At 38.5% G+C, this 26,727-nt stretch overlaps 1 protein-coding gene across 1 annotated transcript; it reads right to left on the bottom strand.

The window, feature by feature from the left end:
• Positions 1-2,105: 2,105 nt before the first annotated feature.
• LOC306743095 (corticotropin-releasing factor receptor 2) lies at positions 2,106-26,043 on the bottom strand (the record flags this gene model as incomplete). Its single annotated transcript, XM_079225576.1, has 12 exons — positions 25,917-26,043; positions 25,673-25,792; positions 11,247-11,332; positions 10,295-10,401; positions 9,537-9,654; positions 9,247-9,400; positions 5,746-5,806; positions 5,593-5,665; positions 5,024-5,109; positions 3,887-4,022; positions 3,344-3,385; positions 2,106-2,246 (listed from the first exon to the last, which is right to left on the bottom strand). The coding sequence occupies exons 1-12, from the start codon at positions 26,035-26,037 to the stop codon at positions 2,106-2,108; spliced, it is 1,245 nt and encodes a 414-aa protein (XP_079081702.1). The 5' UTR covers positions 26,038-26,043.
• Between the last annotated feature and the right edge of the window lie 684 nt (positions 26,044-26,727).

Raw genomic sequence — 26,727 nt, 5'->3', positions numbered from 1 at the left:
TGAATAAATGAATTGTCTTACTTCTGTATGAAAATATTAGACCAAGTCCTTTTTTATATTTACACAACATGACGAGAGGTGTGCAGCGTTATAGCGCCACAAGTTGTAATGCTGCAAACAGAAGTTCACCTAAATGTCATAATACAATATTTACATCAAAATTTGGATGTCAGTCTGGATTTGAGGTCAGTCCAGTCAAGCAGCATACACCATCAACAACAACAACAAAAGTCTGCTTTAATGTAACAAATACATACAAAATGCAAATATGAAAATGTACATTTTACTACATGGAGTGTTTCAATATTGTATGTACTATATAATACCTTATAATTACTTACCTTAATATGTTATATTTATTTTTCAAATCCAAAGTCCAAAGTAGAACTAGTGAATATTATCCTGATGAAAGTATCAAACCACAGAAATAAAAATAATAATTAAATAGAAACCTGAACTGAAATAAAAACCAGATTACTTGTTGTGAACATTGTTATACATTTTGGGAAATATGCATTTTTGCTTTCTCTCTTAAGAGTTAAATGAGAAGATCAGTACCACTTGAAGACTCCTGTGGACAGAACCAAGCTAGCCGTGCTAAGCTAACTGGCAAATATGGAACAGACATGAGAGGGGATTCAATCCTCTCATCTAACTCTCAGTAATGCGAATACTTTACAATTTTTTTTTAACTATTACTTTTTAAACATTCTTAACTGTACCACACATAAATACTCTGCTGATGTTATTAGGGACACACAAAGGAAGAACATCTGCACCAAAAGCTAAGCTTGCAACATAACTCACATTGTTTTTTATTGTTCCTAATCTTCTTCAAAGCTAACACTACCTCACTATTTGTTCTTTTGGCAGAAATCAAAGTGTTTTTGGAGTTTGACATTGAGGATGGATGGTGGTTCCCATTATTGTGTGAGCGGCCTGAGCAGATGTAAGCGTTGGCATTACAGGCAAATGGTTGGTGCTCATTTCATCAAGCTTTCCCTCTTAAACCAGCAGCTTAGCTGTGACTCTGATTACTGGATACCACAAGGATTTCATAAAGCCAGACGAATGTAATCTGCTTCCACTGTGCCATGCGTGAAAAATCCACGCATGGCACTTCACATACACATAAATTACATAAATGAATCCCAACTGTATATCATATATAATCTTATCTTTACTCATCTGGAAGAGATTTCATTTCATCCTGCTCATCCATCCGCCTCAGGGAAATCAAACACACAACACATTAAATTGCTCGTTATCTTCACACCATCCCTCTCTGAGAAAAGCCGGTAACGTGGAAGCGAAAACAATAGAAGGGACAACAAAACGAGAGGAAGCGGAAGTCTTTTTGACAATGTTTACAACAAACAGTACAAGACAAAAAAATTCAACACGGTATAAAAGAATACAGACTTAAAGGAGAAGGCTCAGACCGCTCCGAAGACGTCCATTACAATGGCTTGTATAAAATCAGATCTCATTGACCAGAAGGTAATTACCACTCGTTGAGATTGTTTTTTGGTGAATACAAAGTGTTTAACTAATCTTTCTGTTGATTGCACCAAATTCCAATCCAAGGCAACATTTTTGAGTGCATCTTGATCAATGTGTCTAATTAAATTGCACGGATGCCATGTTGCCCGACCACAAAGTAACAATGGGAGCAGATGTCTGTAAGTGCGTCAGCTGTTGAAGTTTCCTGTTGCAAATCCTGTAGGATTATCCGGCTCCACTAACAACCACTAAGCAGTAAGATGACAGCGATCAGAACACTGTAAAGTAAGACTTGTTATCTTTCTCTCTTTTTAAATGCAAAACCCCATTCCTCATGTACACTCTTCCACACATCTCTTCTTCTTCTTCTTCTTCTTCTTCTTCTTCTTCTTCTTCTTCTTCTTCTTCTTCCAAGAATTTGGAACAGGTTGTCAATACATAGTTCCCACCAGACAAGAGCAACTCCGTGCTCTTCAGTAAACATTGGACACATTGTGGCCTTGTTAGAGGATTCAGTCTGCTCTGTACATCACTTCCTTGCTTGCACTGGGGGACAATATTTAGTCTGTTCCCTGGATGTTGCAGTGGAGATTATGTGCTGGTCACACAGCTGTGGTCTGCTTGATGCTGTGGAAGCTGATTCTGGTTGGAGACGTAGGGATGGACATGGCTCGTGCCACTCTCACTCGAAGGGCGTGGTTGTCCTGCCAGCGGTGCCACCGTTTCCTTACTGCAGAACGTACCTAAGATGTTGCGGATGAATTTGATATTATTGTATTTATTATGGATACGTTGTCTATGCAAAGAAGAAGGAATGTTATAACAACGAACTTTGAAGTCTTTTTTCATTTTTTTGGGAAACAAATAATTTGGCATTTTGGGAAATACCTATATTTAATAAATGTGAAGATACATTTCACACTTGTGTTGTTGTTATTTATGGTGGCGACTGTGGCTGAGTGTTTAGCATGCCTATCTTTCAATCAGAGGGTTGGTGATTCGCGCCCCGGCTCCGCTAGTCCCAGTTGTTGTGTCCTTGAGCAAGACACTTAACCCCTAATTGCTCCCCGTTGCTGTGTCTGCGGTGTATAGAGCAAAAATGTAAGTCGCTTTGGATAAAAAAAGCGTCAGCTAAATGTAATGTAAATGAATCTACAGCCAGGGGCAGGTTGTGCTAGCTTAGCATAAAAACTATGAGGAGAAAAGAGGCTTGCTCTCGCCCGAACAACACTTGTTTGCCTTTTTTTCAAATCAGGGACAAACCACTAAACGTCCGAAACTCAAAGCTGTCCCTTTTATGCCACACCCTTTTATGCTGTTGCCAAAGACAATTTTGAATGTATTTAATTTAAAACCAAAGTGGTTCACTCACATTCTTTACAGTTCCTCATCAAATTAACCACCTTTCCACCACTGATTTCAATCACTCGAGGGTTGTAAAACGAGCGGCAAAAGGGACTCTAATTCTTCACAATTACTGACAAAGATGCAATTCTTGTAATGGCATTACATCCTGTAAGTCCAGCAATTGCTGTCTTTGTAATTAGATGATGGCAAAGGTTTTCTTTGCATATCTAATCAACATGCTACAATTTCCCTCGTAGAACAGAACATTTTTCATCATTTTTGTTTTCCTTATGAAAGCAATCTGATCGTGCCCCCCTGTTTGAACTTAGCAAAAACAAATGTAACTAGAGGGTATAGTGAGTGAAAAAACACTCAACTAAACTGATCAAGAAAATCCATGTGTGGCTCTATTAAGATCATTTTTCAAGAAACACATTGACAACTAAATTAAATTCATAAATACTGAGTCTTTTGCAAAACTCCAGTGACTCACCTCTCCATTTAGGAAGCAGTAAAACACTGACACAAAGAACCCCTGTGGAGGACAAAGACGGATTACTATTAAAAGAGGCAAATGCAGCTGTATTGCGTATGAGAGCATTAATTAGGAATCGGAGAATTCAGAAGAATCAGGAGAAGAAAAAGAAAAACTAAGTGTTCAAGTTTGAGAGCGAATTGGGTCGTGCCAAATATAATTCTTGAATATGAAGAAGCTCTGCATGAAACCCCCTTTTTTCCACCCACTATGTCTTACAGTTTAACCACATAAGATAGAAATAAATAAAAAAATGGCAACAGAGCAGAAATCATGCCCACGTGGCCCCGTTAATCCTGTCATCTGAGAGCACTGAGCAGGAGGGCCACATTGTGTGCAGGCAAAGCCGGGATGCTACTTCAGATCATCTTCCCACGAGAAGGCTCATTAACGGCAAAAGAAGCGATACAACACCAAAACTCGCGCTGTTCACTTTGTGCACCGTGTGTGGGTTCTCGAGCGTTGACCTGCGTCGCACAACATCGGTTTCTTTTGTCTCACCTGAAAAGACTGTAAAAAGGAGTTGAAATAGATAAAAACGATTTGTGAGATGTCGTCCTCCCCCGGATTCACAAAGAAGAGCATGTAGGTGATGCCCAGTAGAGGTAACAAGACCAGCGTGGCTTTCACTGCTTTCCTGTGAAGACAGGGACGAAAAAATCAGCAGCTTTATTTGTGGAATCTCTCGAAAAAGAACTTGGATTTCATCCAAAGTTGATTTGCACACCACCTCTTTGCGTCTCAAAATAGCAACACGTGATTAGAAATGAAACCTCCTTTGCAAGATGACAACAGTACTGTGTTCTATTATGAAAAAAAAATGCATTTTTAAATGTTTGTATTTTGTTTACTTGATTATAAACTACCAAGCCTGTAGCCATGCCATTAAGTCTGAGTTTACAACTATACATTGAATATGTAATGCCGTATGAATGAATTCATTTTGATGTGGAGGTTCTGCGGCTCCGTAATGATGACAAGCTGTGCAAAGAAAGCAATTTAATTTTCTTCTTCTCCTTGTCGTATTTACCGCACTGTTCATAATGTTCTTGTAATTCTGGTGAATGCCGACATCTCATTGAAGGAGACATCCTATTTTCTATTTCAACAATCTATGCCTCACACTCCGGTCCTCCACTCACTTATTAAAGCCGCATGACTCACGTCAGCATATCTGTCACACTATGTGAATCCCACTCCAGCCCGTGAAGCCGAAATGGAAGTTGTCTTTGCTGTGACTCAAGATAATCCCCCAAGGAGAACAAATACACTTGACACAGTAATCAAAGACGTGCACAGAGGTTTGCCACCTCCAAAGATATGAAATTAAATAGACTCTTGCACAAAATACTACATAATAAATAATGACATTGTGCTGACTCAAGTCAATTTGCATGTATAGACTTTGAAAGCTTGAAGCCATAAGAACGATAATTGATCAGCTCTGGCAGTGATGTCACTTTGTTGTCATAAACATTGGAACCTTTGATCCCCAAATATCTTCTCTCCGAGAGGATTTGTTTGAAGAATTTAAACTCACATTAATTATGAAGGTTAATATTAGTCCGCTTTCTAAATTAGATACTGCTAGAAACAGGAGAAAGAGTCATTTCTATATTTATTTAATCAATAACTCACCTGTACTGTATTGTTTCAGACGTTGTTGAGGCTCTTAGTTTGGTCATGAGAATTCTTACAATGTTGAAGAGGAAAACAAAGTTTATCTAGAAAAAAAACACACAAAATAATTAGTTTTGAACTAATTGAGTGCTAATGGCGTACTTTGCAATACACCAAGAGCAATTTTCTGCAGCGAAAAATACTCTGCTCATTAATGTGAGGAGGAGGAGGAAGAGAAATAGAGGGCAGACACAAGTCAAAGCCAACTAACTCCTCAACAATAACTGGTCGCCGCACTGCTACAAGCCTGGAACAGCTAGTACCAAACCATTAGCGGATGCTTTCATATGAATAAAATGTTCTATTTGTATGCGTAGAAATGCCTGAACCCATCAGGAAGATGTATTCCACCTTTCCAAAAAAGCTTTCATTATTAAACCGTTTTCATTTCAGGGCATATTTTTTTCATTAGTTCACACCTTCAAGCAGGAGTAAGTGACAGATCTCAATGTTGGTGTAAATTGTGTGTCATGTGAATGAATAGCTCTAACAAGCAGTGGAAGTACGGTTTCTGTGTTACCGCTCACCAGAAGCACAAGAATAACTGGTCCCTGGTAAATGTAGTCCATATATTTTCCAGGTTCTTTACCAAACCAACATCTGTTGACAGCAGAAAAGAAATAATCAATACTGGAAAATGTACAAAAGATATTATCGTTGAACAAAGTAATAGTACTTACTGTTCATTTTCATAATATAACTTCCCTATGGCCCAAGCTATTATTATCGGGCATGGAATACCTGGAGTGGAGATATACAAAGTTTCATGTAAGTTATTTAACATTGCAGTATAAAGGGTACAACATTTTTTCGGGAAAACATTTCAATAAAAACATTTGATGTATTAATGTGGCAATCCACCTTTCATTTTTGTCATCCTTCTTGTTTAATTGCTGCTTCTATTGTTTGTCTTTACATACAGTACTTTGAGTACCATTTAATTAAAGCGCTATACTAATAAAATGTATTTTCTTGGTCACTTGAGGGAGTCGGAATAATTACTTATGTTTTCTTTATTTTTTACCAACAGAACCTTGTCACTTTGTGCCTTTTGATCAAAATGGAGATCAGGCTCTTTCCAAAAGAAGAAGAAACATGCTCCCACTTTTTCTCTTCTGAAGTAACAACATGTTAAGCCTAAAGTGGCTTCACAGTCATATACATGATTACTCATAGAGGTCTAGCAGAGAAATTATGGATATATGTATCTAAAAAACAGATGTTGAAGGAGCTGGTCTTCATAGAAACGTGTCATTGTTAATAACCGATTTTGTGAAATGCCTCTAATGAAATAACATAATGTATGACAAAAAAAAAATTTTGAAAAGAAAGAGTGGATGTTAAATTCTCAATTTTTCACGTTAAGTCCAAGCACTTTCTATTGAACATGGACCACATTTCAACATTTCATCATTTCAACATTTCAACGCTGATCTGTCGCATCATGAACCGAAGCCGTCTGGGGAACGCACACCAAAATATGAGCTGCCGGTTCTGGCACTAACATGATTTATGGCCACATATTTCGCACACAAAAAAAAGCACCCATTTTAACTTGCTGTCATCCTCTTTTCAAAACTTGTAGAGATATTAAGGACATTTTTTATTTAAATTTGTTTATGTAATTCAGATTTCCTTTTCAGGTTTTCATATTTTTCACACTAGCACACTTGCATCTACTGCAGTCTAATCTTTTCTAAAGTCTAAAGTTTATCAGTTATCCCATCCTCACAGCGTTGCATAAACATACAGATATACAAATGATACATTTCGTAGAAGGAGCAAAGACCCAATCCACCTCAGCCCCTTTTTTTTTGCTGCATCTTAAAATGAAAGTAAAAAAGAAAGAAAGAAGTAAAGCCCTCTAGAATATCGTGCTGCTACACCAAAGCACTCAGGACTTCAGTTGAAGGACAGTCTTTCCAACAAGCAATACATTCTTGACTTTCACCCTGTCACTGTGCCCACAAGCTAATTTAGCTTTGAGCTAAATATCATTCCTGACTGCACAAATCAGACGGTGACAGAAAACTAATAACAACTGGTCAAGCTGTGTAGACAAAGTGGATCAGATGTTCAGGTTAAAATGAATTTTAATGGAGCTGGAAAGCTCGAAACCTATTTCGAGGCCTCTGGTGGAAGACAGATTCAATCTGCCCCACTTCCATCTTTTCCTCAATGCATTCTTATTAAGAATCTCTCAAGACTTCCGTGGCATAATGAGATATCTAATCTCATCACTGGCTCTTGGTTTCCACAAAGTAGCAGTTGTAAGAAAGAGAGAACAATATAATGTGTACAGATTATATGTATATTATATACTGTATAGTCCACACACTATGGCTACCTCTTTCTGATGTAATTTAACTCTTAACAATTAATTTTAATTTATTCTATTACATTTTAATGATAGTGCATTATTCCTTTATCTGCTTCTAACCGTTATTTAACCATGTTTCTTTGGCTACATGTAAATTTCCCCCTACAAGTAAATGATGATGTTGACTCTTCACAGATGAGATATCACAAATGACGGCTATTGATTATAAAAATGAATATATCATTTTTCAAGATACTGTTCACTGAAAATACACCCTACTGGGTATGTGGCTTCTCATATTGATTGGATTAAAACCCCAAAATCATGTAGGAGTACGAGGAAGCTGCACAGATCAATGTGACTAACCACAATGAAAAGATGTCAGTAAATCCCTATTCTAATCACAATAATTAATGAAACTACATTGATATGATTGACATCTGCCTCTGGTTATTTCTATTTTAAAGCCAATATATGAGCTTTCCAAACATGTCACCCATGTGCCATTACTGCTGGTTATCGTTTTATTTTTCATAAATCTCTGAGTCAGTTTAGCATGACCTCAATGCATTAAAGTGTGCGTGCGTGTGCGTGTACGTATGTGTGTGTGTAGTTTCCTTTCTGCAAGAACACACAATGTCCATTACATAAACAGACAGAGAGGAAATGTCAGACTGGCTCAGGGAAGCATACAAAAACGTTTCCATGTTTTTTCTGCCTCAAGATGGAATATTTTGACACCACACTTTGCTAATACTGCACAGTAGTTTAAGTCAAGGTGGTCATAGATAATTAATGTGGTCATCTGCTACAGTGCATGTTCAAAGCTCATCCCATCACTGGAAGTCAAGCACAAACAATGACATTTTCCACACTTCAGTGGAGCTCTGTTCTCTTGAAATTAATTTAAAGTACCATCTTGAGTCTGAAGCACTAAAAGGTCTCCCTCTGCTTTCCTCGCTGACCAGACTTCACTTGGACTGCTTTTCGTCAAGCAAAAGTTCACTTGAAATGCCACATAGCACATAACTGTGGGTCCGCTGTTCCACAACCTGGTTCTCATTTAAAACCAGTACTCGTACAATGTATCAAACTACGCTCAGGTCCTTTTGGGCACATATTTCACACAGTTAAACAGTTCATCCAAAACATTCTTCAGAAATTAATCATTCGTGGAAATTCCAACAGCTCAAAATGTCATGTTTAAACATGACATTTTGAGCTGTTGGAAAAGATCATGTTTTAAACATTGAAAGTTTTCAAACAGCAACTAAATGGACCGTGACTGTTTCCAAAGTCAAGAACAAACTTTTCATATTCTTGATTTGGAATCACTGAACACCAATACATATCAAAATACAACATCAATGCTTATGAGGCCAGAGAGGAGCAAGATAAGCTGGACATAAATTGGGTTTTGTGGCCTGACCAACTCGGCTTCTAACTAAAATTCAAATGTTTTTTTCTGCTTTTTTTCACGCTGAATGAGTTATTTCATAGAATCGTATCGGCCTTATCAGTTTCTGGTAAACACAAGAGTTAAAGTGGTTATTCTTTGTGGACAAACTCAGTTTTACAGAACAAAAAAATGAATCAACGAATTGATTAGTCGACCAAATCGTATGATTGTTAGTAGTCTAAGAATTGATTTGGTTGAGAACAGATTACGATTTTAGATTTGAGCTGCAATTTGAATTAAAATCCATTAGTAAAATTATGTTTAACCGCAAATAAAATATTTTCACACATCTACTACTAATTTTCTACATGCATTCAAAACTAAATATATTGTAAGTCTCCCAAACGGTATCTTCCAGAGCAGAGTGAAGTGTTAATGCACCTTCAACATGGACATACTCACACCAGCCGATGAAAAGGAAGACCCACTTCTTGAGCTTGTCAGTTGAATAAGTCATCACAATGGCTGTGTGAAGGTAACATCCTTCAACAAACATCCAGAAGAAGTTTGTCACCACAAAGTAGTTGTATATTGTTGTAATAAATCGACACCAAGGCTGAAAAAACAACAAACGCACGAGTCTCAGCAGAAATACTTGATACCAAATTGTGTAAGGCTTATCTTAAAGTTCCTACTTTATAAAGTATATGTAGAGTATGTGCGTGTGCAACCCAGTGGAACAGAGCTTTTACCTCGTTGCTCTCATGGATATTGTGGTCGATCAGCTGAAGCAAAAACCACATTACATTCCTCAGTATGAACGTGGTGATCAAGTTCCAGTGGATGATGTTTCGAAGACATCGTATGCTCCTTTACCACAAGCCAAATGCAAAACATGAGTTATTATCAGGATGTCATGGAGGAACAGCTGATTCAAAGTAACATAATCCGTAGAGTTTTGAGTCGATCACATCACAGATAGAGGATCCAATATTACATGCAAACAGTTTGATTACTTTAAATACTGAAGAAAATTCAAAATGTGGTGATTTTCAGGCAATTTCTGGAGTTCTTTGTAATTTTAAGCATATTTATGGATGTGCCAGATTGTAGGTTGTTCCATGAAATCTAAAAAGATTATTCTTAGAAGATACTATTGACTATTTTGGTCTTTAATCTAAAGAAATCAATATTTGAGAAGCTCGCATTGATCAAACCGTCGTGCACAACACAGCACAGGCTGTTGGTTCTGTCGTAGTAGAAGTGTGAGTGTGTTTAAACCAGGACATGGAAAAAGTTCCTCCTTCTTCTAGAATAAATCATGTTCGTTATAAAATGCCCACTTTCTCTTTCTTTGCCTGAGTGCTCCAGCTGAGCTGCATCTATTCATGTTTACATAAATTAGTTAATGATGTGCAGTCCGAGGATATTACGTGAATTTCCCTGATTGTCCTCTATGAGGTCTCATGCATACAGGACACATTTAGAGAGGGACTATTTCTGTACATGCCTTAAGCACAAGAAGAGAATGAAGGCCACGACTAGAGCTCCCACAGAGATACAATGACCGAGGTAGTTGATGATCAGCGCAATTTTATAATGCATTGGATATTTTCTCTGCAAAGACAACACACAAGTTACTTCTTGAATGCAACTGCTTGATAATAAAACAAAGAGAAGAGGTTAGGAATACACAAATACACAAATAGAATCCAAGTGCATACAGTATATCTATACATCTATAGAGGCATGTTGTTTTGAGGTTTAACTAAAGTGAGAGAAAACATATATACAGTATGTATGTCACTGACACACTTCAGATGTCACAGTTTAAAATTATCTGGGAAAATGGAGCAAGGTTCAGAAATAAGGAGACATGATGTGAGGTAACAAGGCCAACACTCATTACACATTAGTGTTTCAGTTTGGCCTCGGGCTTTGCTTATACACATACCCTATGTATTTGTCACGTGGTCTGGAAACAAACGTTTAAGCAGTTTAACTACAGAACAATAAAAATGCTGTAAAAATGCAATAAGTGTGAAGCAGCTAGAGCAGTGGTTCTCAACATTTTTTCAGTGATGTAACCCCTGCAAAATATTTGAAGTACCCCTGACCCGAAAAAAAGATGTAATACACAGCGCTGAGCCATAAGTGTCTGATTTAATAGAGAATATATCAAATTAAGTTTATGAACATACACTTAAAAGTTATTGAACATTTATTAAATAACATTTTTTGAAGGATTTTTGAATGGATGCCAATTTTAAAAATATTTTTTTTACACATACCCCATTTGAGAACCACTGAGCTAGAGCACCACATTGCTTTTGCTACATATGATTGGTATCCCATGTGTGCAATTAGTGTAATTATGACAAACAGCATGTATATGAGATGCTTAACAGATTGCTTACAAAATGAAGGACATAGCAGGATCGCTCATGGGACGCTGTACTAACCTTCTCCTCCAAAATAGGTTCACAATTGGAGTAATTACTCTTCAACGCCCAGGTCCCATTATCCATGCATTCCCTGTAAGCACTCCCTGCAAGAAAAGAGTGACTAGCACAGTGAAGACAACAATGGAAGTGTACTGTAACCTTGTTGCAAACATAGATGTTTTAAAAATCTGGTTGATCTCTGAGATGAGTTTTTCTGTTGAAACATCTGTATTCAACATAAAGGTGTCCAAAGTAGGCCGGCAAAAACATCCTTGTGATTTCTCGGAGCTCAGTCCAAAGTTGAGTACTGCTATCTTTTTGAGTTTTACACAGAATACCAATTCAGCAATGTGCATGTTATCCATGGTGGGGGACTGCAAAGCCTCTTAGTGTATTTGCATATATCTCAAAACCCACTTTCCATAATCAACTTTGAACTGAATTTGTCATATTGCTGTTCCTCGCCCCTTTATCTCTTAGACATAGAAAACGGTTTGAGGAATTGGGTGGAAACAGAATAGAAGAAAATAACACTTTTTTATTGCTGCTCGCTTATGATCAGCCATTGATCATTTTAACCACTCTGATGCTTTTTTCATTATTGTGAATGACAACTTTTGACAGCAATTATGGGTTTGCTACAACTGTGATTACTTTTATAAATAATACTAATACAAATATTACTACTAATAATAATAATTAATAATAATGCACAGGTCAAGATATCCAGTATGCATTTCATAATCAACTAATTCACTGTAATCTGTTAAGTTCTAAATAATCAAACTGTTCAACAACATTATTACATAAATATGTGCTTAAGTTGCTTCCAATTCTAATATTTCCTGTGAGTACAGTCCTCGGGCCACTATGATATTACCCTGAACCAGGAGTATTCGATTCATTACAGTAATGTTTAACTTGCGCTATATGATTTAGTCCCATTTATAATAAAGTATAGCAGTTGGATTTACATCTGTATATAGTCAACAACTGCTTGTCAAATGTATTGTTAGTTTTCAAATTGAACTGGATTAATAATAAATACATTTTCTGGTTTATTTTGTCGGATGTGAGTGGGTACTTTTGCTCAAAAGAATTGTGCTTTGTCTCGCAGTGGCGCGTCACATGACCGCTTTTAAAAATCCCCACGGTCTCTGAAAATATAAGACACACTGGTTTTAAACCGCCCGTGGGAAGACTAAACATATAACAGCATGTCCATTCTTGGTTCGAGGCTCTGGTCTCGCCGACCACATTGCTTTACTTGGAAAACGTCAAGTGAAAAAACTTCTCAGACTCACTTCATTCTCCTACTATTCGGTGTCTCCTCCATGTGTGTAAATCTCACTAGACTTGGGAAGCATATCGGATTACACATATTTGATTTGCTTAGTAGCATAAAGTGAGATGATTTGCAACGCATGCAAGTCAGTGTGTTTCCTGTATGTGAGGAAAACATTATTGGAGCAGTGTCAGCAGCAGAATAAGATCCTTAGCATTCAACGTAATGTTACGTAATGTGACATTTGTATTTGGTGTGCAGAAAACTGCTTGTGGCAGCTAGAAACAGAGAAGGAGCTGAGCAGCACGTGCCGTACTGTGACTAGACTTGTGCTGCTCATGAAGGAAAATCACAGTTTTCAGCTGTTCGAGAAGGAGCTGTTCGCACATCGATCAATCAGTCGGATAAATCCCTCAAGCAGTTGACTGATTGAGTGGGAAATATATCCCCTAAAACGCAGTAGACCAGTCATTTGTTAGGCATCCTTAAACACGCTGTGCTTGTTTGTTTGACGAGCCCACCGTGTTCATTGATCAGTTGTCATGTAGGATTTATAGAGTCGCTGTGCAGTGTAGGCAACCATGAGAGGACAGCTACTCTCTCATGTATGGTTTGAACATGAACTAAAGCTAGAGAAGTTATTTGTTATCATTAACAAAACCCTATTAATAAGGACATATTAAAATGTATATTTGCAGACCTGAAAGTAAGCAAACTGTTTTCCCCATAGACGTACAGTCTGTGGTGTTACCTAAATCTGACTGCAGTGGAGCAGCTGGGTTTTGGAAAAGCACTTGCGGCCTTGGGCTGGTTAGAGTGGTGAGTAATTAGTCAGCAGGCAGTCAACGGCAGCAGAAGACAGGCAATAATAGGTGTTTTGAGAAAAGTGTGAGTCACACAGCAACCAGCAGAGGTCCTTGAGCCTTGTTGCATGCAGCCATACCTGGCCACCTAAAATAAATAAATAGATAGATAGATAGATAGATAGATAGATAGATAGATAGATAGATAGATAGATAGATAGAAATTTGTTAAAATACGCACTTTGCTACAGCTGAAAGCAAGATTAGCCGTGGACAGACACAAAGGTGCATATTCACTCACTCACGCGAGCAATCGCATGACTCTCCTGGCGGAGATAAATTACATTATTACAGAGTAGACTGGATACAAAATGTTCACAACCTGGCAACCCAAAAACGGTTCTTATTAGCTCATAACTGATCTATACCATGTCAATACAATTTGCATCATCGTATAGAAGACACATGGGTTATGGAGAAGACTATTCTAATCCTGAGACATCATATCTGAAAACAGACTCATATTTTAGGTTGTCTGAGCTATTACTACAGTAGCAGCACATGGTGCCTCCCAGATAGAGTTATCTCACTGTGTTTGTGAATCTAGCAGTGTTGCAGAAATAAAGGAAGAGGAGCAGGTTGTCCGTTTTGTCCCTGTGAGCTATTCCGCTGAGGCAGGACTGATTCATGGCACTGGTGCAGGGGAAGCACATATCTAACCATCTGTACATTACGCATGGTGAGGCTATTTTCTTCACATTTTTCTTTCCAGTCCATTATATTCACATTTTTGCTGGGTTTGGGTAAGGGACAGCGTTGCCATGGGATGGTTGAATGCACTTATTGTAACTCGCGTTGGATAAAAGCGTCAGCTAAATGTAATGTAATGTTAACAATGCTGTAAAAATGGTCAGGAACGTATATTTCCACTCTCATGATTTATAGATAAGACCTATTGAGTGGTCACAATAAAATAATCCTTTATCAGTCCCACAGCGGGGACATTGGCAAGGCTACAGGAGCAAAGTGGGTAGTGCAACAAGTACAGAACAAAAAGTGAGGGGAACACCTTGTGTATTTTTTTTTTGTATTCTTAAAAAAGTGAATTTTTCAGCTAGGAGGTTTTGCTCTTAGGCCATCGATATGATCGATACATGGTATTCCTGTTTAGCTAAGAGGGAAGTGCCTGAATGTATAACAAGACAATACAGGATGTCTGCTATAGCTTCCATAAAGGAAGCAACTGAATGTGCGTACAGACAGCTGTGCTCTGCTCTTCATGAGCAGCACATACTCTGTCAACTTTGTTCTTCCTCCCGCAGCCTTCATTGCACCTTCACCGCGCAGAAAATAAAATACTCGGAAGACACATTTTCTTTTTTTCAAAGAACTATTCTAATTGTTTTTCCACCACATTTTGAGCCGGGGGGGGGTCGGTTTCCTGATAACATGATTTCTTCAAAGCACCGAGCTATTTGGCTTATTGTATATTACCCACTTGTTTCAGCTGTTTTGTGAGAGAGCCAGTATTCGGATGAGTTTCAAATTATAATAAAGATGAAAGGGTACAATATCTCAAAGTCGAACGATGAAAAGAACTCATTCGAGCCGCGCACCTGAGCTAGTTACAGCAGCTTTCCTTCAAGCCACTAAAAATGTAATTTTGTGAGCTGGGGAGAGCGTAAACTAGGCCATACCTTAACAGCACTCAATCTGTTAGCTCATTGAGCTTTGATATTTTATTTAATCAGCAGGAAATAAAGCAAAGCTGCTGGCTCATCTATGCCGACGTCAGAGGGTTTAAGAGAGGACATAAAGTAATCAAGAGGTTACAAACACTCATTTGTATTTTGACATATGTCCAGCACGCTTGAAAAATAATTAGTAACAAATCAACCAGTCTTCCGTAGGAGTTCTCTGGAACCATTTACCATTTACATTCATGCTTTTTAATTTATGTATTCTTAACACAGCATGGCTTTAAAGTGTGTTCAGTCTCCTTCACGGCACCTTAAGAGCTCTTACTGGCAAGTGGATGCATTCAAGAGCTGCTTTGGGAAATCTGTACAAGCATTTCAGGAAATTCATGCTGCTAGAAAACATTCTTCACTTGTTTTTTTCTGTTTTAATCGTCTTCCATCAGTTAGGTTGTTAATAACTTCAGACAATAACCTGGTCTTGCTTACTAAAAAGTATATCTTCATCATATGTATGGTGAAAGAAAAGAATGGAAAGTATTTCACAACTAATCTCATCTCTGTCACTGTCTGAGCTGTGTGTATATTTTTCACGGGGCACCACTTAAGCAATGAATATTTTATATTTGTCTGTTTTTAGTTTTTGGGTCATGATTTGTTTTACATTGTCAGTGATTCACTCTGGGGCTTATATCTCATCTCCAAGTCTGTTTTTTTTCATTCCTTTGTGTGTCAGCGACCTCCCCTGCCCTTTTTGTCTTGGATGAAAGTGTCCTTTCTCAAAGGGCAAATATATAAATATATTTTTCTTTTCCTCACATATTTCTTGTATTTATAGTCTAGCTGGAAAAGGACTGCCCTAAGTGACATGTTTGTCCAAAACACATAGCAGAAGGCCCTTGGGACAGATTAATACATAAGTATGTATTATTATTATTATTATTATTATTTAGTAAATCACATATAAAAAGCAGGAAAAAGGCGCTCCTTTTGAGCAGTAAAATGGAAAACTCGAACTGTTCTCTCTACTCTAAATAGCACATATTTATGACCTAGACGACCAGCGTTTCAGATCATAAAATATCAGTCTCAAGTGAGTCTAACCTGTCGGTGCAAACATGCCATCATCATTCACAGCATTAAAATGCAACTGTTCCCAAGCCCTTGATTGACCCAGGTTTGATCAAACACAACATGGCAGCTAAAGCACTTCACACTAGAAAAAAAATATTACTGCCCTGTTCTTGTCACATTTGCTCTGTTATACATTTTGTCAGAGGTGCTGATCTTGTTCGAAGTCCCCAGCTCTCTGGCGTCATCAGTCCACAGTCCAAAAGTGACTGAATTACCTAAAACACATCTCTGGGAGGTTTATCTTGAGGAGGTAATGAAAGCCCACACACACATGCATGAAGAAGTATTTAAGCTCTGCTCTGCTTTCAGGTGCATTTGACTGCTGTCTTATAGCACTGCATAAATACGCTAAAGGCAAAAAAAAACCCTGCTCACTCATAGCCTATCCTGCCTAGTTAAAACATCTGTTTGTTTTCATGGATTATCCGTGCATCTAATTATGTCTTTTGCTTTTCTCCAGGAAAATCAAGCTGTTGCATTAAACTGCACATGAAATTAGTTTTAAGAGGCGTTAGAACTCAAATGCACATTTGACAAAAGGTGCTGAATATCTTTGTTTGTGTTAACATTTTCACAGAGGGGAATAGATGACAAGCCTCTATTAAGGGAAATGCCCAGGGGCAGGAGGAGGAAATGTTTGAGCTTTTTATGTGTCATGCACATCTGTGGCTTGTGCGGAAATATTACAAAAAAAATTCAGATTACAAAATTAGACATCTGCTTCTACTGTAGATGCTTCTTGTAGATTAAAATAGATCTTGGGAATGCAAGTAACGTGACGATTTTTTGGTTGGAGACAGTTTTAAGAAGGAGCCAAAATGAAGGGGTAGAATAGTGCAATGGACCTGCCAGAGCAGAAATCCCACTGTTGCTTTATCGTTTTCTCAGTAACTGTAAGCCTCTGTGTCATTCTCTGCCTACACATGATAATTGAGATGGCAGTTGGCGAGGTGGCTCTAGCAATCCTGCAGCAGGTTTAAAGAGAGGCATTTATCTCCGCAGTGACCACCAACATCAACAGAAGACGTATGGGGTTAGTCAGCCTTGGCTGCCCAAGCAGCTGCTGCGAAATACAGTTGCTTATTTCTTCTTCTAGCGTCCATCCTGCATAGATCAAGGATATAGCTCTAGATAGATAGACAAATTGACAACAAAAAAACCCACACTGGGTCATTTTAAGTGGTTTGAAAAATACCCTGTGCTGCATGTCATGCAGTTTCTCTTGTGTTTCGCTGTCAGCAGGCAAGTTCACTTGAAAATGTCTTTAATTTCCCCCAGTGATGTCCATCAAGGAGGGAAAAGATAACGATTCAGAAAATATACAAGAAACCATTTGCATCATTGATTGAGTTGAAGTGTCTATGATAAACAAAGCAACAGTTAGACAAAAATCTGAGAAACTCCTTTTGCAATTTTGCACACAATAGCCCCTAACTTTAGCTCTTCAGTTTCCCACATGCATCATGGAAAGGCATTCAACAGCTCCTTGTAAAAGCATTAATACACCGTTTTTTAAAGGCCAAAGAACAAAGGCAACAATTATGTTTCAATGGATTCATAGGAAATTACAGGCTCTTACAGGTCTGGAATTGTTGATCAAGGAGAAATGAAAACTGCCACAGCAGTCACTAAGAAAAGCCAGCTGCAACATGTAGAAACCGCTCAATCAAACGCATTCTTGTCATCCTTCTCTTTCTGTTTCGAGTGTCTTGAAAGACAGATTTTATGACAATGAACCCTGCAAAAGCGTAGCTTCATGTTGTTAATCTCCGTATTTTGAACTGGAAAAGTTTTGAGATAACCCAAAACCCCTACAAAATGTAATTATATAATTGCAACCCAAGAGACATAACATTTTTACTCCCCAAAAATGGGATTATTATGTCATCATTGACATTAGTCTTCTCATCATCAAAAAACAAGTCCCTTTCCACTTGCTTCAACCCCAACACTAAACATGTCTGGAAGTAAAATGAATTGAGAGTGCAGCCTTTACTCCAGCAGGATGGAAAACGTGATCATACATTTTTATTGACATTTTATACTTCCTTTTAAAAGGGGTTGAAATGTATTCTACAAACATAACCCTCAGTTGGGATTGCTTGTAGCCCTTGTCCTTTCAAAATACCTTCTTGATTAAGAGATCAATAAAACAGCTGCAAAACAAACACTTCTTTTGGCGTTCTGGGTTGTCACAGATCGTCGTGATTGTTGCGATATTCAATATCTTCTGATGGACTCAGAACAAACCAGCTGTGTAATTTGGTGACCTGATCTGGGACGCTGCTCCACTGTGTTGCATAGAGGTGATTTTCTGACGCCAAATACAGATGCAAACGTGTGGAAATTAAACCACTTTAGAAAGAATAGCTTGATCAGTTTAGGGAGGCCAAATTTGAACACACTGATATCAGAAAACAGTTTTTGAGGTTACTGAATACCTTTTCGAGATGTTTGATTCATTTATTTTTTTAACCTCTCTGTAATTTGAAGATATTCTATGTCTCTTAACAAATCATTTGTAGAGATGGACCTGAAAATGTATTTCCCATGGTTGGTGGAGTAAGGGAAGAACTATGATTGGTATTCTCATTACACTTGAGATGGTTCATTGAATTTAATGGATGAACTAATGAGATGGAGTGTGATTATATACATGACATAGGTTGTATTGTATTACGTGCTTCTGCTCTGAGGTTGTGGAGCCATTAGAGGCATGGTGAATCTAAATACCCCCTCTTGTAAAACAATAATGAACCTGAAATTATGTGTTCTTTTAGAATTTGATCAGTATTACTCATATGTATAATAGGGTGATTATTGTCCTCAAAGAGGAGAATTGAAAGTGAAAATTAAGCAGATTTTCTAATTTAAATTCAAAGGATGAGGGGGGCGGGTTTTGTTTGTGTTTCAGAGTCAGTAGGCTGGAACTCAGAGAGGGAGAGAGCCTACTGTTATTATTCCATGTTTACTTCCCAAATATGCTGATAGGGGAAGGTCATTGCTTAAAATGAAGTGCATGAACCCAGCAGGAGAACATGTCAGATACATGATGCACAGTTCAAGGTGAGGATTGTTAAATATATTTAGAATTATGTAGGACTTCTTATTGTTGGGTTAATAAAAGGCCAAAGTTTAAAGTTACAAAAACTAAAATCTACTCTATTGTCCTTAGAAATGCACCAATACTGATACTGATACCAGTCAGATACCGACTCAAATAGGCCGATCTGGTCACAGATACAGCTATTTTAATAAATAACAATTAAGAACATTCATTACATATTATTGGCATACTGTAATCAACCCAGAATTATTCAGTTAAAAATCACAAGACTGAGGAAATCAGCAAATATTCACATCTGAGAAGCTGAATCTCCAGCTAGACAGTGAGGCTGAATGCTACTTTAGTAGCGGTGCTTTGAGCTAAACACTAACGTCAGCAAGCTATCATGCTTACAAATGCAACTTTTTAGGAAGCAAGATTTACCATGCTCATTATCTTATCTATATCAAATCCTATGGCATTGGCAATTCATCCCATAATTGTCGAGACATTCACTCAAAACCACAAATGAGTGTCATGTTGGAATAGTCAACAGGATACAGCTTCTGGGTACATCTTCAAAAAAGATGTCAGATTTTATAGAAGTCTATTGTGTCACTACTGTGTGCAAAATACCAAGATGGCGATGGCCAAAATGTCGAACTCAAGGCTTCAAACTGGCAGTCCACAAACCAATTGTTGACATTACGTTGACTACGTCCACTTCTTGTATACGGTCCAGTGTGGACAAAAGGGGCTGGACCGACACACAAGAAGAAATTCTAAAAATGGTGATTAATTGATGATAACAATTGTTGCAGATGAATGTTCTATTGATTGACTGATTTAGGCGCTTCAACATCCAGTTTAATCATTTGGAAGGTTGAACAACTCAAGGTTTGGATAAAAGTGTGACTAGTACTGTAGCTCCACTGAACATGTCCTAGATGCATCACACTGTGAACGGTAGTGGGGGAGCCGGGGTAACTGTCAGTCTATCTCCTCTTGTTTAGCAGGGAACACTGACTCGTGCCTTGAGTGATAACCATCGAAGCAGACAGCCCAACACAGCCTGAGGAAGAGTTCCTGGGTAACTTCTACTCACAGCTGTGTCTCTCAAGCGTTCCTGTTTCTTTCCATGCCCCTATGACACATTAGTAATAACTACAATTGTAGGTCATAGATTCAAACGTTTTCCCCGTGTGTTTTCTGTCAACGCTTGTAGCTACGCTGAAGTCAGTTGGTGAGAGGAAATGAGCAAACGGATGTGTGCTACAAGTCTGTGGCCCTGAGGGAAACTAACAAGCCGAACATGGAGTTAAGTGCGTTTGGATAATGATGGCCTATTATGCCACCACATTACACAGCTAAAAAGCAAGCGTACGCTATCACGTTCATTCAAGTCATTCATAGCAGGTCACTGCAATAATGACTAACAACAATTCTGTCTGACCCTCATCATTAAAATCAAGCAGTTCAATCCTGTGGACTTTTAGTACCTCAATCAAAAGCTGCAAAGTTTATTTGTTTATATATCGCCAACAATGTGTAATTCCACACTTTTTGGGGGAAACATTGTTCCAATACAGGAATTATGACATCCTTATACTGCACAAAGTCCACGAGGAGGAGGTTGCAGTAATACATGTCTAAACAACAAAAAACAACCTCAGGGAAGATCATGCTTTCGTTTAATTATTAAAAGAATCAGTCTCTTGCTTCAAGTAAACCAAAAACATTTCTCTGACGAGCACTTTGAGATGCCAAATCACTGAGGACTGAAGACAGTATTGTAGTTTGAAACGTTCCAAATCAAGAATGAACTTTCACTATGAAATGCACAACAACAATCGAAAACAATGTTATAAATTAACTTTGTTAATACGAATGAGTTGTATATGAATCATTCTAATGCAATACAATATGCGAATGGAAACCGGGCTAATGAAAACACAGAACACAGGGTTGGTAATTCAGTGATGTTTGGAGTGGCTTTCAAATTAAGATGAGAGATACTGTCAAAGCTTAATGTATTAGACAAGGAATGTAATCATCTAAGTAATAATTTTTAAAACAGCAGTAAATATTTATTGACGGATGATGTATACATTGTATCCTTTTTTTTTTGCAAGAAAAAAAGTGTGACAATAAACATTAAGACAAAAATAAAAAGTGAGTTATTGAACATAAATATCTATACGGAGTGGCTGGTTTACCTATTCAAGATAATATAAGGTGATGAGAAAATGGCAGTAAAAATGGTCAGGAACGTATATTTCCACTCTCATGATTTATAGATAAAATCTATTGAGTGGTCACAATAAAATAATCCTTTATCAGTCCCACAGCGGGGACATTGGCAAGGTTACAGCAGCAAAGTGGGTAGTGCAACAAGTAGAGAACAAAACAAAACAAGTACAAAAATAAATAAGTAAATCGCAAAAAAACACAAAAGCTAAAAATACAACATAAATGGATTGAGTGGTTGGATGCCCATTATTGCACATGAGATAGGAAATATATAGTGTTTATAGTGCACAGAGTATTTATATTGCACATGCATACATTGACATTGCACATGAATGCATGAGTGAGTAATTTTCCGGGTTTGTGGTATGTGTGGTGTTGGGTTCGTCATTTCAAAAACATAAAAAGTGTTTGGGAAACACTGCTGTCATGTACAGGTACAGGTACATTCACCGCAGGAGAGGTGCTTTACAGAGGATTTCGGTGCAATCACTGGGACGTGAGTGATTCTCTGCTCCGACTCGCATCTGATTTCAAATAAAGCATCGAGCTGCCTACCCAGCAAGCAGCAGCTCCGCTCCTCTCGCTGATCCGGATGTACGACACGAAGCTGATATGACTCGGACTTTATTAATCCAGATAAGAGAATGGATAAAGTTCTATTGTAGAAGCAGCGATTCTCTCTGAGCTGTGTTGACTAAAAAGGTACACTGTGTGCTGCCAGGATTGGTGGCAATACACAGGAACACACAGGGATGGTGTGAGTTTAGAAGAAGCGTGATTCATGGAATAATTACGGCTACACTCTTAGTGGCTGAACAGAGAAAACACAGGTTACCGAGACATGGCTGACGCGTTGGTGTTGATATTGTTCATCTAAAAATAATTTGGTCTTGCCCGAAGCGCGACAGAATACGCATCAAACGGTGACAAAGCAGTGACAACGAAAGACCACATCTAGCACAACTCTGCCTCAAATGTGGTGATGTCAATTGCATGTAGACCAGAGACCTAAATAAAGGAAGGTTTAAAAATGCATAAAGCTCTTAAGGCACTCCGCACAAATATTAATATTTATATATGCTTGAAGAAATGGAAAAGGAATTTACAGGCCCTCACCTGAACGGGCATGTTAACCCTGTGAAACGTCAGATTTCTGTAGAGCTACAATTTTGTTGGCGTATAACTTACTCAACCATTTTAAAATCCTGCAGTAAGCCTACGAGGTTACACTGGAGATAGCATTCATATCCTCCATGGTGTTCCACAACTGGGAGTACAAAGCAGTGGGGCTTGTCTTGTAAGATAACCGGAGCCCACTCTGGGTCATGCTTTTTTCAAAAATGCAGGCCTGCAGCATTACATGTTTAGCTCTGAGACAATTTCAAGCAGGCAAATGGAAGATACTCTATTGTTAGTCCCTCAGGTCTGATACCGTATGGAGCCAAAGTGAGCGAAGACATGCATCCATTGGGCTTTAGTTTGCAAAACAGTGTGCTTTTTCTATGATTTCAGACTCTGTGTGTAGCTGCACCATTTTAATTACCACCTTCTCCGTGTGATGTTCCTACTTCTATTCTTAGTCTAACCTATTTTGTGATTTTAAATTTTCATTCATCTGTGGCTGAAAATAGGTGATGCCAATGTGACCCGGCAGCATGAAGAAACTCTCCTCCGTCGTCTCAGGAAACCGTGTCCCCTTTGTGGAAAGCGTTGCAGCATCCCGTGATTTAAGTGTGAATTAGGCAATAAAGAGTATTGTCAAGGCTTCACTACTGTTCCACTAATACAATACAATAGATATGATTCAAATTGAACGTGGACGATTATCCCTTGGATTTTTGTCCATAACAAAAAAAAAAGATCATTATTTAACTGAAATGCAGGTGAATAAGACCGGGGAATACATACAATACAGAGCTTCACAGAGCATCTAGCTGAACACAAACTCGATCTCTTCTCTGAACATACCTAACAACTAACTAACTTTGACCCATGCAATAAGTGCATGCTAAGGCTAAGGAGTCCCGTCAACCTCCATCCAAATACTCCATGCTCGGATGCATCACATGATCTACATAGGCTGCAGCGCTCTCTCACTTGATCAAACGCGTGTTAAGGAGCTCCATACAACAAATTGCCATCACAACAGGAGGGTTGGGTAGCAGGTGTGTGGGATATGTCAAATTGACATATCCCACACACCTGCTACCTCTTAAAATGTCTGGGTTTTATATGACAATCGATCACAGGCACGCTAAACCGATCAAGTCTGCCTCATTGGCTCTGATACAAAATTCTGTGATGCAGAAGTCCGCTATATGAACAACAGAAAATCCCAAGATACTGCAGTCAGTGTGTGAAACGAGCTGGAAAATAATTTCAGTTATATGACTGTAAAGTGCAGTAACACTAAGAGCTCTAATGCAGTTATTGTCAGCCAATGGGCCCACTGGTGTGCCTCAGAGCGCTATTTAGTGAGTCGCAGGGGCACTGCCAAATAGTTTGGTTGAATTAAACATATATTTTTGGGGGGTTATTTACGAAGCTAGTGATTTTTATGTTTAGACAAGAGAAATAAAATGATTTGTTCACAGACCAATCTGCTGTAAGACTAAGTCGACACTTTTAAACATCATTACCTTGTTTATTGAGTCTATACAAGGGGAAAGAAAACTCTTTCACCTGTATCATTTCACCTCAGAGATGTCACCTATTCAACAATGTGACTTCATTTTCCTGAAAAATGTATTTCTCTTTGACTTCTGTACTTAATATGTCCTATTTGATTTGTCAAAACTGTTAATATAGCAGGTGGAAACAAGAGTTTAGTGCAATTACCTCATCACCTCCGGCAAACAAAAAAAAGCCATTAAACTGACAGGCCTATTGTTGTGATGGTAATTCTGATGGTACATCATAAAGGTACATCAGAGAAAGCGTAAATGACTGCGCTTTTCACTCTGCGTGCATCAAACATGAGGCATGCCAAACCTATACTGAGCACCAGCAGAGCAGAAGGTGAATCAATGCAGTACAGCAGGGTGTGTGTGTGTGTGTGTGTGTGTGTGGTATGGGGTTAGGACATCGCTACATCAGTCTATTACAGAGATAACAGCGTTGTTAAATGAAAAGTCCAGCGTTTCACACTCTTACACTGTCACCCTGAAGCCTTGCGCTCACAAGATATTTTCTGATGTTGTTTTCTGAAATTAAATTTGTGTATGACTCTGTCAACAACTTCATCAATCTTATGATTAATACACCAGCTACATAACATGACAAGGGTGTTGGAGAGCTGTGATATGCTGTTTGCAGTACTTGGTAAAACAGTTAGCTGAGACGGAATAGGTTTGGAAGTGCTCAGTCTTTCAAGCCAGCAGATAGAAGCCATCCTTTTTAGCTTATTTTTGAGTAAAGAAGAACCCAGCAAGTAAACATGTTTTTACTACAGATAGCACCAGTGACTTTGGCTTCAATTTGGCATCAAAACTTTCATCAACTGATTCCAAACCAGCTCCAAAACACATGTGTATTTGAATACAGTCAGATCTCCATCATGCATGATGGAGATCTGATGCTACATTCACAATTGATACATTGATGGGATCTATGATGACAGGTGTGGTTATGGTGAAGTTGCAATGTCATTAATGCAGCTGTCTGAAATGTTTGTGAGCTGGATTTAGCAAAACATCCGTGATGGTCAGAGACCTTGTACATTCAAGTCTGTACCAGATTCAGTGGCACAAAAAATGAGCCGGCTGACGAAAAATCATGTTTGTTACAGAATAGCACACTGTAATGCGATTCTGGATTTATACGGTCTGGTGAACATGTTTGGCATGAATATATATATATATATATATATATATATATATATATATATATATATATATATATATATATATATATATATATATATATATATATATATATCAAAATCCACTGTGGCCGCTGCTCTTCATCAGAGCACAGCGGGATACAAGCAGACCGATTCAACACCAGACGTCTATAAGACACATTGCGAGGTGTTTGATGAGTGTGTTTTGCTTATACTTGACCTTGCATGTTCACCCCAAAACAATGTTTTACTTTTACAGCCAGCACGTTTTGGCTTCATTAGAAAAAAAAAAGAACGAAAAAAAAAAAAAAAACTGTTGTTCGTGCAAAATCATTTCATCCAAATGAATGCAGAAAACAACTTTTGCCATGACAGCCTCATATCTTACTGGTTGTGTTGTACTTCACCCCGTTGATGTACTCAGGGCAGGGTCTCTCTACAATCATGCCGGGGCTGGTTTGCGGCCAGCAGGTTCCAATCTCATCGCTTGTGGCATTGCAATATAAACCTTGGGGAGGAGGGAAATACAGTAGGACAAAAGCGGACGCTTATAGTTTCCGTTCTCCGAGACGGCAGCATCACTCAATATTGAACAAGAAAAAGAAAGGAAAAAAAAAGGAACTCCATCTTACCATCAGAGCTTAGCAATGACAATGAGGCGTTTTCCCAAAAAGTGTCTTGGAGCGCGACTATCAAACTACAATTTAGGTCCCCGAGCTCCCTGAATATGATCTGATAAATGGTAGCATCCATAGTGCGAGCCGCCGCTTTCAAATGTTGCAAGCTTAATTCCAAGTCCGAGCAGAGATGCACGCGCTGAGCGCAGCGGTGTTCACGGGCTTGTGAATTTGAGCAACAGTCATGACAAGTGGAGAGCCTAGCGCTCCCGCTGGGAGCCGCGCGTCTGGACCAATCAGAGCCGCGCAATTGCTCATCCATCCACGTGCTGCAGCAACCAGGTGAACGAGGGTCGACACACCAGACTGACAGATCATGGGCTTTGTCACTCTGACAGGAGAGGGGTGTCCAATGCAGCAGTGAGAGAGACTCACTGTAGAATAAACATGGGCAGATTGAGGATGCCTGAAGCCTGAATGTTATGATTTGGTAAAGTAATTAATCAGCTCATGTGCAAAGTACAACAACAAAAAATAGCCATGAGGCCATGGTTAAAAAAAGTGCAATACATGTGATTGTCAGTTTCACCGTTGAGTCATCACCAAACTAAACGTTTATAAAGACATTGGTCCATAACATCCAGCATAAAGCCAGTCCGTATTATGTAACTAAGAGCTGTAAAGCAGTTGTTGATTTTAATGTGTGTGTGTGTGTGTGTGTGTGTGTGTGTGTGTGTGTGTGTGTGTGTGTGTGTGTGTGTGTGTGTGTGTGTGTGTGTGTGTGTGTGTGTGTATCCTATTAGTGATTTTACCTAATTTACAGGTC

Source organism: Taurulus bubalis (genome assembly GCF_910589615.1).
Source record: "Taurulus bubalis genome assembly, chromosome: 1".
NCBI classification, from domain to species: domain Eukaryota; kingdom Metazoa; phylum Chordata; class Actinopteri; order Perciformes; family Cottidae; genus Taurulus; species Taurulus bubalis.
This window is presented reverse-complemented; position numbering and strand designations above follow the sequence as displayed.